We start from the raw sequence: 15,203 nt of genomic DNA, 5'->3' as shown, positions 1-15,203 counted from the left end.
ATGATTATTATTGTTTAGACCTTTGAAATAGTAGAAAACCACCAGGCAGTTCTGTAACTCAGATAGTCTGTATATATAGATCTATATTCTGTATATAGATCTTCAGGAATATCAGGACAGACAGAGCAATTAAGTCAAAGAAGTATAGACTGAGGAATGCCAACCACATGTCGTGTGGGCAGCTCCCATTACTCTCTGCTTCAGTTAAGCCTGGTACTGACTGGTGTTGTCAGTACCTTTCAAATATAAAACTTCAACAGATTTTTCTACATGTTTTTATTATTATTATTTTTCCAGAAAAAGGAAATAGAGCTAAGTTCCAACAAGCTACAGAAAATATTATTCAATCCATTGAAATTCAAGTCACTTATAATAACATTTTTCATATTTTTAGGAGCAGCATAAGTAGTATGAAGTCTTGACATATCAACAAGCATGTTGCAGTTATTGGAATCCAAGGTGTTACAGATCTTCAGAAGTATGTGAAGTCTAGTAGACATTAAATAGAGTACAGTATGATCTCATATCATGCAGGAAAACTGTCAATTCTGATTCTTCTCTTAGTAGTCCTTAAACAAGAATTTCAGAGGAAAATAAAAGAAATGAGAGAGAATTTATTCCCTATACCTACCAGTTGGAGTATTCAACCATAAGTTAAGGTTTGAAGAAACCGATGGAAAAAGAAGATCATGCTATGGCTCAAGCTTAACACCACACATAGTGTCATACTCGGCTCTGCTGAGTGTTGGGCTCTCTAGTTCACTTTTTCCAAAACCATCAAATGCCTACTAGACTGGTATTTCTGCTGTAACACTCACCCACAGGTCTCGTCTCTTTCCTTTTCTCAGTGCAATATTAATGTACCTCTTTAATCGCCTGTTGTCACTATAAATGCTCATTATAAATATACTGTGCTGAGAAATTAGGTCATATGACAAACACCTTTTTTTTCAGTTGCTGTCAATTTACAACATCAGTAAAACATATCCTTTTTTGTGTCTATTTTTCAACTTTGCTAGATATCACAAGGAGCATCCCTGAATGATTTAAGGAAAAAGAAGAGGCGTGCCCCTCTTCCACCAACTGCATCTGCTCCACCCACTCCTGCCATGCCAAACAGGACAGAAGATAGGGAAGACAAGAGAAAGAGCACAATGGGTGAGAGGCGTTCTTTTCTCCTATATAATCCCTATGCATGTGCTTTCAATGATTGCTGTTTGAAGTTGCCTTAATTCTGTTACACCATGAGTTTGGAAACTTTTGTAACTTGGGGAAAAAAAATACACTTCCCTGCAGAATGAAAGTCTGGAAATAAGTCTTTGTATATTACCTCTTTTTTTTTTTCTTTTGAATAGCACTGTTCAGAGTACCATAGGGTAGTAAAATGTAGATAGTACTCATCAGATTATTTGAATATTTGACACAAGGTTTATATACAAAAGCACTAGCCCTGGGCCTATTCTGTGCCTTTAAGATCATAATCACTTTGCTAGTAAATGGAAATACAGAAATAGTAAATGAAAATGCTGGTAAATGGAGACAGGCCAGGCAATACTGAATGCATATGAAGCCAAGAAGTGGCTAGAACCGAAGTACAGCCAAGCTAGTCCAGTGTCTCCTCCTGTTCCTAAAGCCTGAAGACATTTGATTTTCATGTAGTCTTCCCAAAGTTTGACATCAACTGACGATATTCAGTAAAGTTTTTCTTTCAAATTTAGCCCTCATTTTTGTTACAAATCAATCTCTGCTGAGTCTTTAGCTAATCAGTAGAAGAAAAGAACTGGTACTCTCGAAGGAATGACAAACATAGCTGGAGACAACAAAAGAAGTTGTAGCCTTCAGCTGCATGTGACGCCACATTTACTCATATAGGAAGACTGAAAAACATTTTCCCTGTCGTTATCTGACTGGTAGCTTATTCATATTGGTGGAAGCTCTGCCCAAGTGAGGACCCAGAGATTATGCTTTTAGCAAGCAAAGTGATTTTATGATGGGTAAAGATATGAGATAATAACCCCACATATTGAAACTCATTTTTCAGTACATTAAGAGAATCATTCTTCAAGTGCTGTAATGCACTCAGTGCACTTCAGTTCATGCCTTTGACCTCATGTTTCATAAAGTGCCTGAGACATACAGATATGACATTCTGTCATACATAATTGCTTGCATTACAAATGCCTCACAGTTTAGAAAGAAACCTCTTGGCTTTGTTCCAACATTTATTTTCAGTAGATGCTTCACATCTAATGCCTCAGCATTTATGTAGCAGCAGGAGTCCATTATCGTGTGACATGTTCAACTCCATTGACATCTCTTATTTAAACCCTCTAAGGGGAATATTATCACTGTGCCATATAACACGGGAGTTTTCATCAAATTTGCTTACTTTTAACCACTGCAGATGTCACACTGTTGTTTCTTGTGCTTTCCCCTACTGCTGGTCACTTTTTGATGACATTTGATGCATTAACTTTTTGTAAGTGTTCATTTTGTTTTGCATTGGTACTCAAAATGTTACAGATGAAATAAAACAGAACAGAGCCAATTCAAGTCCATTCAGTACTATGTTCATAAGTGCTTGCTGGCCAGACTCTGCTCATGTAGGATTCTGTAGTATCGTTTACTTTAATGGAGCCTTATTATTTTACACTGACAAAGAACTCGTCCCACAGTAGCCCTGTCTTCAGTGCTTTTCATTTTCTGCTACTTTCTTGAATGAATGTGTTCATTAAACGAAAAAATGTTACAGCCAGAGAAGGTTGGTAAAACAGCCTCTCTTTGGAGCCCTTGCAAGAAAACAATGAGAAAGCACATATGGCTCTGAAAGCATGAGATAAAAGCTGTGAAAAAAGCAAGACTGTAGTGAGGGGAAAAACGTGCTGCAAGAAATAGTCAGCCGCATGATGGAAAAAGCATTAAAGCTACCTATGTATCTCTCAAGTTAACCACGTGAATCAAAGCAAAAGATTCTATCAAAAATATTCTCAAACTGGCAAGTTCACTTCAATAATGAACCATTTACTGTGACTACAAAGTATTGTGCCAAATTTCCTCAAAGCAGTAAAAAAGTTCTTGCATGTTTGCCAGCATTAAATTGTGTCTCTGGAAGATACTCCTCTGGAAGCTAGTGACTCCTAAGTAGAAAATCATAATGGTTTAATCTTTTTTCCTCCCTCCCAGTGCTGCTTCCTTTCTCAGCAGCCCCAAAGCATGAGCCTGAGAGTATAGGAATGATCAGAATGGATCAAACCAAAGATGTGTCTGTCAGTGTCCATCTTCAGCAATGACCACAGAAGATGCTTAAGGCAGGGTACGGGAGGAGAACAAGCAGTTAGTCGTGTTCCTCAGTGCACTTTCAGCCTCTAAGGACTTTCCAAATTGCAGTAGCTCTAGTTTGTATACTACAAACAGGCAGCAGCTTTTTCATATTGGAAGTGATTCATATAGTGCAAAGATGCATGTATTTGTTTTGTTATTGCACATAGTGAGAAATAAACCTCCAGCCAAAGTTATGAGCATTTCCTTTGGTAGATTCAAACACTGTTTTGTAGAAAACAACTTAATCATCTGCTTCTCTACAACGTCAAAATAATAAAAACCTATTAAAAAAAAAAAAGAACAGAAAAATCTGTAAGATATCTACTTCAAAATACTAACCTGAGGAATCTTTCTCTTTCTCTCAGAGTCAGGAAAATAGCCACAAAAAGTATCCTAGACATCAACAAATTCAGACAGTTTTGCATTTCAGAAGATAAAAATAAAACACATTTTTCACATTTTCATACATAGCTTTTTAATTTTTTTTTTTATTCAACTATTTTTCTCCTTCCTTATGTTTGCCAAAACCGGTGATTTTAACTGTTAGTTTTAATGTACATGTATGTGCTGGACCCAATTCTGGTTCCATTGCTGTTGGTTTAAGAAAGACCTACCTTTTTCTTCTCCCTTAGTTATTTGGGAGTAAACAAGAGCAGAATTAGACCCAGAGAGACTTTGGATGTGGGTAAGGGAAAATCAATGTGTTTTTAAAAAATAGCAATAAGCAGAGCGATCATTATCTTGCAATGAAGTAACTAGTCAATTGATCCCCCTGTAGGTGATGGACGGCGGGTGCCACAAAAGCCTCCTAGAGGCACCACTCGTGGTCCCCCCCAGTTAGTGATCCCCCCACCCCCACCTTACCCTCCTCCTGGCAGTGACATTGTGGATCCAACAGAGTGTTACAGAGAAGCAGATGTTACAGCGCCAACAGAGCTGGTACCTAAACGTATGTTTGAAAATATATGTATTTTCATCTCCGTTCTTTTGATGATTGCTTTCAGGGTTAACTTTTCCAGACTTTCCTCTCTGCTCTTTAGACATCCGTGTCTGTTTTTCCCCCTTTTTTCAACCTGTTGTCTTTCAAAATGTCCAATGCAGTGTAACTAATGAATGTAAAGTAAACAAAACATTTATTTAGAGAGAGTTTTGCAGATAATACCTGGTCATTGTATAGAAGCATTTAAAAATAACCATCAAGCTTTGTGGCTATGCGCAACTGAAAGGAAAAAAATCTGTTGTATTAATTCCCCGTGTTTGTTTTTCTGTACTAACATTTTTTTGATCTCCCCAGAGACAAGCTCCTTTGAGAGTCATAAGGTCTATCAGTCTAGGTTGAGAACTACAGGGTATTCTCTTAGGAAAATTAAACCATTTACAGGAGCTGTATATTCTTAACATCTTTCTTGGCATCTATGGATAGTCCTTTGTGTCTCTTCACCTTGGGGCATAACAGTTATCAGACAAGTACAGTATTTTCCACGTCCTTGTGTACTTGTGAAAAGCATGTTTTCGTGCTACTATTTCATGCTTATCCACTGTCTTTAAATCTTTGTACACAATCCAAGTCTTTGATCATGTATTATGTTCCCTGTGGGCTTGCCCTGCACACCCATGTAGATCCGGTAAAAGCAGCAAAGCTCTGTACATTATGACATCTCATGGACGCACTTCCTTTGAAGGCTAAGACGGTGTCTCCTAACCATGGGATAGAGAATCGTCTCTATTAGCTACTAAGTTGACAAAAGATCTCTTTCCAGGACATTTTCTTTACCAAAAGTATTCTGTAGGTAACAGTTACTCTGATAAATTCACGTTGGTGTGTTTGATGTTGATTATCAGCAAAATTTAAAGCGTTATTTTTCATATCTGTGCTGAGGAAATACAGATTGATGAGTTTTATTGGGGGAAGGGAAAGAAATTAAGGAGATCATACTAACAGAAAACCTGAATCTTATTGAGGATTAACCCTAAGTCATTTTTACCAGTGTATGCACAAAAATCATATACTTAAAATCTTCTTTTTGTTCTAGATACCATCAACTTGCCTACAATGTTTTCTTTATTAAAAATCCATTGTGGCCTTCTTTGCATTTATATTTCTGCTTCATTTGAGTTTCTATCACTGTTATTTTGCAATGCTTTCCTGATCTACCTTGGTGATCAAATACCCTTTAATCAATGCAGCACTGATTTAATCAGTGTGATCATTTGCTCTTAAATAAACACAGCATCTCAGCCAAAAGGATTTGATTAAGCTTGTTCATAGAAACATAACATGAGTTTTTATTATCCTCAATTTACTGAGAGCAAGTGCTTAGTTGGTACTTATTTTAGACTTACAGCATCAGTTGGAGAGGGATGAGTTTAGCTTTATAATTATGCTGTGTCCTACCTAGATAAAGATAAGTGTATAGATTTACACAAGAGAAACGTGTATAGATGTACCCATGAGAGACAGCAGCGCATACAACAGATGTTAATTATATTGCCTAATGCCATTCTGAAAGGTGCTTAGATACCGTAGCTATTGAGCTGCGTAAGAACAGTTTTGCAATGATGTTTTTTATTGCCTGAGAATGCCTCAAGCAGTGCAAATAGGACTTGGGCGGTAGATTCAAAGAACAACAAAATTTTCAGTCTTCCTAACTCTAAGCTTAGTAAATGTGTTTTCTCACAGAACAAGGTGGGAAGGACGATAAGCCACTGATGCCAGCTATTGATGAAAGGCGTATTTGTTCAGAAATCACTCTCTCAAAAAAGCTTTCTCTCATGAAGATTGTGGTCTTCCTTTGCTGAGTGGGTGACTGTAAAGAGCAGTATGTCTTTCACAAGATAAAATTCCCATTCAGAAATTAAAATTCTGTGATCATGTGGAGTTTAATTTCTTACTCCTTATGATCTGCCACTGTCTGTGGGGCACCGTGCTTCACCCCTCATTCTGTTCCAGCAAACACAGAATTGTCCCATTGTGCTCTAGGAAAACCATCTTGAAGAATTTTCATTTCACAGAGAATAGTGGCAATGACTCTTCATGGAGTTTTCCAAACTTATGGGGAGTGTAAATAATTCATGAATAGGGCCTTTAGTAAGATACTTGGGCTTTTCTGTCTCAAACTGCGAGAATCCCTTCCACAAACAAGAATGCAACAGTTCCTCACAGTTTTTGCTCTTTAATCTTTATATTTTCATTACATGACCTTTCCTCTTAACTTCAGGTATGGTAGAACCTTTGCTGCATGTTGTTTGCATGTTTCAAGTGACGTGTTTATGGGATCCTTTCTCCTTCCTTATCTTACTAATTAGATTGTTCATGGCCTGTGATTCTAAGATTGACTGTACTTTGGGAATGCAGAAATGGAGATTGTGGCCTCTGTTGCATGACGTTTGGTTATCTAACATGGTTTGTAAAGTTCCCAATATATGAGTCAATGGTAAGCTCTGTGCTACTTTACCTGGCATAAAGAATGCACGTAATGAAAGACTGCTACACCTAGACAAGTAATTGAAACATGCTGTCTTGAAATGTTGTCAGCTAGCTCATTAGAATAACTTCAGTATTCTTGTGAAACTCCACAATTAGCCCTTTATTTGGCTAGTTATGGACTATCATTGAGATATGCTGTAAGAAATTAAAAGTTCTGTGAAAGAAAATAAAAAATTTACCTTCCTGTAGAGTGAGATCCTGAAATTAAAATCTTCACTCTGGCACTAGATAAAGTACTAATGAATTCAGGGTTCACACTGGGTAAGGGCTTGACAACTGATTGATTTGCAAATTTCAGAAAGTGTTCTGTCTTTGAAGAAATAAAATCATGATTTGTACCTGTCTTTGTTTTTAACTATAGATCAAAATAATCAATCATTGCTTAATGAGAAAGTTTTAAGGAATGAAGGAGTGGGTATAAGCATTTACCAGTTATTTTGTGTAGAAGACATGGATACTACTAGTTACTGGATAATACCAGGTTAATTTTAAGGAACAAGGAGAACAGAAAGGAGCCTTGTCCCTATATCTAATTTTTTTCATTATATGATTGACATATGAACAGGTCATACAAGCCACTTGACAAAATCTAAGATGGTTTCACAAGCAGTTCAGTCATATTTCTTCAGTCACCGTAGATGTATATCTAGTCTTTAACAGTCATTAGGGTTAGTCTTTAAGAGTTGGGCTTTGTTAGCTTGAACCAAAAATAGGTAGAAACACAGAGGAAACTTGATTTTCTTACACGTGGTTCTAAATCAATTGAGAACTACATGGTACTTGGCAGGGAGTTTTGCTGGCTTGTCATAGTATGCTGCCTCAGAAGGCATGTGTCAAGTGACCCAGTGTTTTCTTTCTCAGAAGTGGTCTCTAAAGCAAGAAAACTTGTACATGTGACTTAAAAAGCTGATACTGCCATCACTACCCTTATTCATCCAGCCTGATCTGAGGCTAAAGAATGAAGTTGAATCTCCATCATCATCTATCTTGTACCTTCTGGAGAATTAAAATTCAGGCCAAGCAAAGCAGAATTCATAGACACACTGCATATCAGTAGGTGGTGTGCTGTTAGGATGGAGTTAGCTTATACGAGAACCCAGGGAGTTAGTCTCAGAGCATCTGTGGGATTCTAAATTTTAATACATGTGCTCATGCACCTACATCTCCTTTGGGTATCTGAATCTTTAATGTTACTGAGCATGCTAGCCATTCTGCTGACTGATCTACACAATATTTATAATTATATCCTTTTACTCTTTTCCCCTGACAGTCTACTGTTGTGCATCATTCCCTTCATATACCAAGCGCATCTGACAGACCTTGCCTCTTCCTATGACCTTCATACTTCTGAACATCCTGTTGCCTCTACTACCCTGATTCTTCTGTTGCCTTCCTTTCTCCCTTGCTGGAAAAGAACCTTTTTTTTCTGACTGAGATTTTGGCTTCTTTTATTTTTAAACTCACACATTCTCTTTTAATTATTATTGATTATTTTTGGTTGTGGTTCATATTAATTTGTCAGATGTATGCTCCAGAACTGTATGCTGTGTTATAAAAATCTATATATCAGCCTCAAAGATATTATCCGTCATTCTTTTCCACAAAATTCTCTTTATTTTGAGCCATGGTTTAATTTAATTTGGTGTTTCAAAAGAGTGTGCTTTTGGGACGGGGTGTGTTTACTGTCCATACTGTCTAAAGTTTTAGTATAAAGTTTCTAAAAACATTTTTCATTTTTAGTTTCTGCTAGTCTAGGTATAACATTTTACATTCTCTGTTTTTTTCTATTTTTCTTTTATTGCATCTGTTTTGTTCCTTTGGAACAAAACTAGAACTGGGCATGGCCTAGTCAAGTTGAAGTGCAAGATTCTTTCTATATCTTGGCTATCAATCAAGCTGCCAAGAAAAAAACCCAGGAAGATCTGTTGGATCTATAAGTGGCTTAAAAAGAATACCGAGAACCAATACCAAATGCACTGATTCATAATCTTTCATCCTGATGCTTAGTATGAGTAATTTTATCTCGATCCTGAAGACATCCTGTGGAAATCAAGGTGTGTGTTCTATTTCTGTAACAAAGATGCAAACGCTGTTTGCTTGAGATAAATCTCGTTCCACAAGTCTTTTTACACTTGTGCTAGGAATAGTCAATGAGTTCTAATTAAAATATCAGCTCTAGGTTTGTACTTAGCAAAAACTTCTTTGTGCTGCATGAAGTTCTTCATGTGAATGGTCCAGAAGACATATATTTTTAATTATTCTGAACTACAAACAGAGGTTTTATGAGTTGTAATGATGCACACACCCGGAACTATTCTGACCTTGCAAGTACTGTGCTTTAAGACATTCATGTTATTTAAATGAGTGACTTGCAATACATAACTCTAATTTAAATGATGAAAAATTATTGTTTTACCCTCAAGCAAATAATCATATTCATCTTGAATCCTTTCCAGGTAGGCGAAATGGAGAATAAGAAAGCAAGGCATTCCTACAGATAATGTGGAACATGGCTAAAAAGGGGTTTGACAGTTTTTAATACAAATATGACATGTAGTTAATAAGTTTTAAGTATTCTTTGGGAAGTATACTTAGTACTCTAAGGATCTTCTATTAAAAGTGGAGTAGAATTGAACTCTCTGTGCTGCCAGGTACTTTGTAATACCTTCTTAAGACAGGACAATGGTTTAATTTTAAGTCTTCTCTTAAAAAAAAGAAAGTGGGTGTTCACAATGTGAAGATTAAGAACCCAATTTACCCATTCTCATTACTCTATTTGCATCCTATTTGTAGCTCCGTAGAGTTACATGCTCCATGGAGTTCAGACTAGTATAAAAATGCAATAATGAGGTGGTGAAACAACATTTTTTATATTGAGTACAGTGTAGAAGTACTGTTTATTGTCAAAGCAGTCCTTTGCATTGGCACGAGTTTTCCTTAAAGGAGGCTCAGGTTTTCAACAAAATTACATTTTTAAAGAAAAAGTTTCATTGCTTTGAAGGAAGACAGCTATGGTTCCTCTCCACATAGCTGACATTTTTGCTATGAAAAGTGGTCTCTTTTCTGGTGGTCTGCTCACCAAACTCTTAAAAGCTGTAGGTGAAAACACCAGAAGTTCATTACTTACACTTAATTTGCCTTTAATTAAAATTCAGAATTTTTGTCTGAAATATGTTTGTGGGAATTAACATTTTTTGTGGAATTCCTCTATCAGATATTTTAATGACCAATTTTAGATGGCTAGATCTGCCTTTCAGAATTTAAAAAAAAAAAATCATTGCTTATACTAGCTCATATTCTTTGTTTATTATGATTTCAGAAGTTCTAAGTATATATATTCTATTAAACAGAATTTACAAAAAAAAAAAAGAAAAATTTCTGCATATTTACAAGGAATCATCTTAATTATAAGAAATTTTACTGTGACATTAACATAGTTTAAAAGCTCCTATTGCTACACGCAGTGTGGGAAAGAACTTTCAGTGACACTCATTAAATCCAAATCCATTGAGTGGAATTGCATAGATACTCTGTTTCACAATTGTTAATTCATTAATTACGTGCGTGCAAGGGGGTAAAGTGTTTAAGCAAAGTGTGATTCTGGGAACATGAGCTTGCTGGAAGTTTGCTTCATGAGCACCAGCTCGGTGCTGAGGTACAATTGGGGAATCCCTGCTTGTTCCAGGCTTCAGCTCAGGGTTTCTAGCAGCTCCTCAATTCTGATTCTGGAAGAAAATGAAAGTTTTTCAGTCATTTTCAATAACAGGAAGGAATGTCAGTTTAGGTCCATTTGATGGAATCTTAGGTTAGCAAAGATGTGAAAAGACGGTGGCTTGGGTTTACTCCTTTTATTTTAACCTTGGAGACATTAGAAATGAAGTGAGAATTACATGGAGAAGTTGATAATAAATTGGCTACTATAGTACAATTTTTCATTAAAATTACCAGAGTTAGTAAGAAATACATTTTATATATTCAGGATTTATCTGCACAACCAAACAGCTTGTTCAAATACTGTCCTTCATGGTAAGATATCTGGGGTGAAAATCAAATAAACAAACAAAAAAATGGAAAGTATCATTGAACCCTTTCAGGAGGACAAGTAAATGCACAGGTAACTTATAAATCAAAACAAATTCCAGTGTTACAAATCCAGTGTCATTGACATCCGGTGCTCTTAGGGAATAAGGACAGATGTTTAATTTATTATTAGATGTTTAATTATTATTAAACCCGTTCTGATGAATGTGCTCAACCCATGCAAGATCCAGTGAATTAGAAACAGATTAAACTTCCTGGTGCACAGTATTTTACTGATATCTTTTCGTACAGTGGCCACCAGAGGGGGCCAGTGTTGTCCAAGAGCCACAGTAGGAAGCAAGCAGGAGTAATGTTAAAGGTGAATTTTAACCTAATAGATCACAAAGTTTTTCAGTTCTTAGTTTTCAGAGTCTTTTTTTCAGTAACTAAAAAGAAAAAATAAATTTTTTCTAGTTTTTTTAAATCAGTCTCATCACAAATAAGAAAATGAAGATGAAATCATATTTGCAGGTGATGCCACTGTGATGGTGTCTTGCAGGTGCACACTCAAATTTTTGCTCTAAACATTCTTACAGAGGGTGGTGGCATATTGGGTTGGCTATTATATTGCATAGATATTGCCTCTATATCTATGACAGCTGTGTACAAGATGTGGTAATTACTGCATATAGTTGGTATACATACTTAAGAAGTGCATAGGAGTAGGTCAGGTTTAGTGCCAGTATAAAAAGACTGTGTTCTGCTAGAAGGATTTTATCAGCTTGAGTCTTAGCATTTTAAAAGCATGACCAGATTGGTTTAGTATCCATCCTCTTTCACAGACAAATGACTTCATTACTAGCAATTCAGTCATTCAGAGACTAAAATCTAGGATTCAGAGATTCTCAAAACATCCTTAAATATCTTTTCTACATTTAATGCTTGCTCTTTTTTTCCTTATAATTGGAATATTTGAGGATTGAAATGAATGTTGTTTTTCCCACTAAGCAGATTGATTTGTTTTTTCCTTTTCTGGTGACAGGGCTGTAGAATACTAAACTTTGAACGCATTCCATTTTTATCTTCAGAAAACGTGCTACTGGTCCACCACTGAAACTTATTCTGGGCAGGTAAAATATGGAGAGAATATTCTAAATATATTAATGGGAAAAGGATATATTTCTGGTTTTGTTCTATTTTAAATGGAATTATTTAAAGCTTTCTGTGGCATCTAGAGTGCTCCAATAAGTGCCAAGAGAGAATGATTGGTAGAGAAATCATCCAGTTCAAATTGTATGATGAATTGCAAAGACCCATGATGCATTTGTTTATTAAACATATGGCCATCCAATCTATCATATACCCATCATCTGTCCCTCTATTCTGCTTTTTTAAAGTAAACTCTGTGGTCATGATTCTCATACCCTCATGATTTATGTTTACAGCCACTTTAAGCCCTCTTTATTGTTCTGTCCCAGTATAAAAGTGCTTCTGTTTGAGATTTGGGCCATGTGAGGATGTATGACATCAGTTCTGTCTTCTGAGCTTGGCTTCCAGTCACTACCATGACTCTCAATATATATTTAGTACATGCAGTAGGCACCATTTAATTTTCCATACTAAAATACATGTTATTTTAGAAGACAAAATGTAACTTATTCCATCCCTCGAAAATTACAGCAGTGTTGTTCTCTGATGTCATTGCAAAACTATGGACTCCCCTCAAGACCAGTGAAACAAAATTGCTGTCACTGTTATTCATGTGTTATTCATACTTCTTACTCATAAGCTTCTGTTATAGCACCTGTATGGCTAGAGAAGTCCACTGCTAAAATTCATAGGACGTTGACAAAGTGGCATAATTAATTCTTTGTTTATCCAGAAGAGCTTACCCATAATAAATGCTGATTTTTGCTGAGATGGAGAAAGGGGAAGGTGATCTTGTGTATTTCTCTTCAAGAATCGGCTCCTTTATTCCTTGTTTATTGTAAATTATTCTGTAATGCTCTGACTTCAAGTGGTAAATGGCTGTTGAAAATATCAAGCCCAGTAGAAAGAATGAAGCTGATAACATACTGAACAGGTATCAGCTACTGGGTCCTTTATATTCCTTCAACGTACCTTGATGGTGAAAGATTTTTCTTTTTTTTCCTCTTCAGTTCTAATAAGAATATTGTAAATTTGGGTCACCAGATCTCCTTCATTTTCTCATGCCTTGATTAAGTTCTAAAGAGGGAGACTGAGTCCTGGGTACAGCTAACACTGGTTTGAAAGGGGGTGTATTTTGCATTCCTTTACATGTTCACTCTGCTGCCTGCCTATATTGAAAATAAAACTCGTGATTTTGGAGACTTTGAGCCAAAAGTCAGTCTGACTGTAAGGGAGCAAAATTACTTTGAATATTCAAAGAAAATATTTTCTGGTTACCTAAGTATGGGACTGGACCCCAGTGAATCAAATATCATTTCCTGATATTTAGGTTTTTAACTGGTTATTTAACTATTTCATGGAGCATGGAATAAACCTTAGCTTCATTTCTTATCCTGACTCAATGTCAAGACATTTCTCTTCTAATTCCCTTGCAGACCAGCTCTGCAATCTGCAAGTAATCTGTGGATAAACTGCAAATGTTTCTTCCGAGTGAAACCAGATTCCCTGTTCTCCTCTTCCTTAGTCAAAATAAGAGCAGTTTAACTGTGGGAGCGGTACCTTTAATAATTGAGCGGCATCTTAAACATACTCCACTGTCCTTGAATGGTGGAATGTGAGGAAATCATCACACCCACACAAATAGAGCGACTTACACTTTATCAGTAACAAGCAGGACTAAACATCAATGTTCAACCAAATACGTGCACGTGATGCGAGTGTGAGAAGTTTCATCCTGAGTACGAATTTGAAGTTACGCTAAGTTTACACATTAGGTATGGACCACATCAAACTGAAGGTTGATATTTGACATGGCATTGAAATTTGGAGTGCAAGATCCTACTGATTCAAATGCAGGCAATGCACAGGTTGCTACAGAAAGCAAACTGTTGAAAATTTTTGTATTCTCTGTTCCAGGTAGGTGATAATTCTCATACCAAAGTGCTTTTCCATCCTTAGAGATGCTCATACTCAGCTTTTCCTATTACCACTTCTAAGTCAGTAAACACTGACTAAAATGCCTTCCTGCTTTCTTCTTAGAAATTGAGAATTCTGGCCATGCGCATTCACTTCTGGGTTCTAGGGCCTGAGGGAGCAAAAGGCTGAGAGCAGAGACAGCGTCTCTTTTGTCAGCTCCTTTTGTGGATTCCATAATTGGTTCCTGGCATGGATAAAATAATTACTTTCTAACCTACTACCATAAGCAAAGGTGGGGTGTAATGGAGGACAAAGACCTAAAATAAAAGACGGTGGAAGAAATAAGAGGAGAAAGGAGGACTATGACAGAAAAATAGTATTTTTTCTTTTCAGACTGTTGTGATTAAAAGCTGAAAATAAAGTTGTTAAATATATGGTAACTTCCCATAAATAGTGAAAGACTGGAACAGGAGTATCTACTTACCTGTTAGAGCAAACAAACAAAACAATTTTTCCACTTCAAGCATCTGATAAAAATTATTATTGATTTCTGATTTTTAAAATGTGGGGGTTAGCATTTTTCTTCTTTTCTTCCATGTTTGGGTTTTTTTCCTCAAATTTGTCGCTTGACAAGAAGTTAAAAACCAAAAGGGAAAACATTTTTACAGTTTGTAAAAGCATGAAAATGTTTTTTTCTTAACTAAGTGGAAACACGAAACAGCTCTGTTTTTAAGATGTGTCTATAGGAGAAACAGTCAAGATTTAAATGAATATACTTCTTAAATTATAAGAATTATGAAGAATTATTTAAGAATTATAAAGACTGTAAGAAAAAATAATTACTAGCTTTAAGTTTAAATTAAGAGCTTTCTTTACTTGACTTATCTGTAAGAGATAGAGCATTTTGGGAGGTAAACAAACTCTTTCATGATTTGTTCTCCAGAAAGCCTTGCAGTGGACTGCTAAGGACTGTAGAAGGGTTATCCTGTATAATTTCCTGGAAGTAGATGATACTTTGGGGTCTACTGCATGAATGCCTTGGTGGTTTGGTTTTGTTCTGAAACCCTTTTTGAGTACTATCAGTCTCAAATTGTTAAATCAATGCTCAGGAGTGACACAAAATTTTTTACCAGGTAAACCACTTTTTCCAAAAAAAAAAAGAAACTCCCTTTTTTTCCCCCCCAGCATAGATCTTATTTGAATTAAAAACAATGTATATGAACATTTTGTTGATTATTTATAGGTTAAAAGTGTATTTTTTTACTTCTGAAACCTTCGCTGCTTTCCTTCAGAAGATGAGAACAACATG

The 15,203-nt window shown here is 36.1% G+C and overlaps 1 protein-coding gene across 1 annotated transcript in view; it reads left to right on the top strand.

Annotated features, from left to right (window-relative positions):
- Window positions 1-15,203, top strand: part of COBL (cordon-bleu WH2 repeat protein) — a 153,894-nt gene that overhangs the window by 100,774 nt on the left and 37,917 nt on the right. The window contains exons 8-9 of the mRNA XM_017814894.1: window positions 1,020-1,158; window positions 4,100-4,270. Coding sequence (XP_017670383.1) covers window positions 1,020-1,158; window positions 4,100-4,270 — 310 coding nt within the window. The remainder of the gene's footprint in view (window positions 1-1,019; window positions 1,159-4,099; window positions 4,271-15,203) is intronic.

Source organism: Lepidothrix coronata, unplaced genomic scaffold (genome assembly GCF_001604755.1).
Source record: "Lepidothrix coronata isolate B3197 unplaced genomic scaffold, Lepidothrix_coronata-1.0 Scaffold47, whole genome shotgun sequence".
Lineage (NCBI taxonomy): Eukaryota > Metazoa > Chordata > Aves > Passeriformes > Pipridae > Lepidothrix > Lepidothrix coronata.
This window is presented reverse-complemented; position numbering and strand designations above follow the sequence as displayed.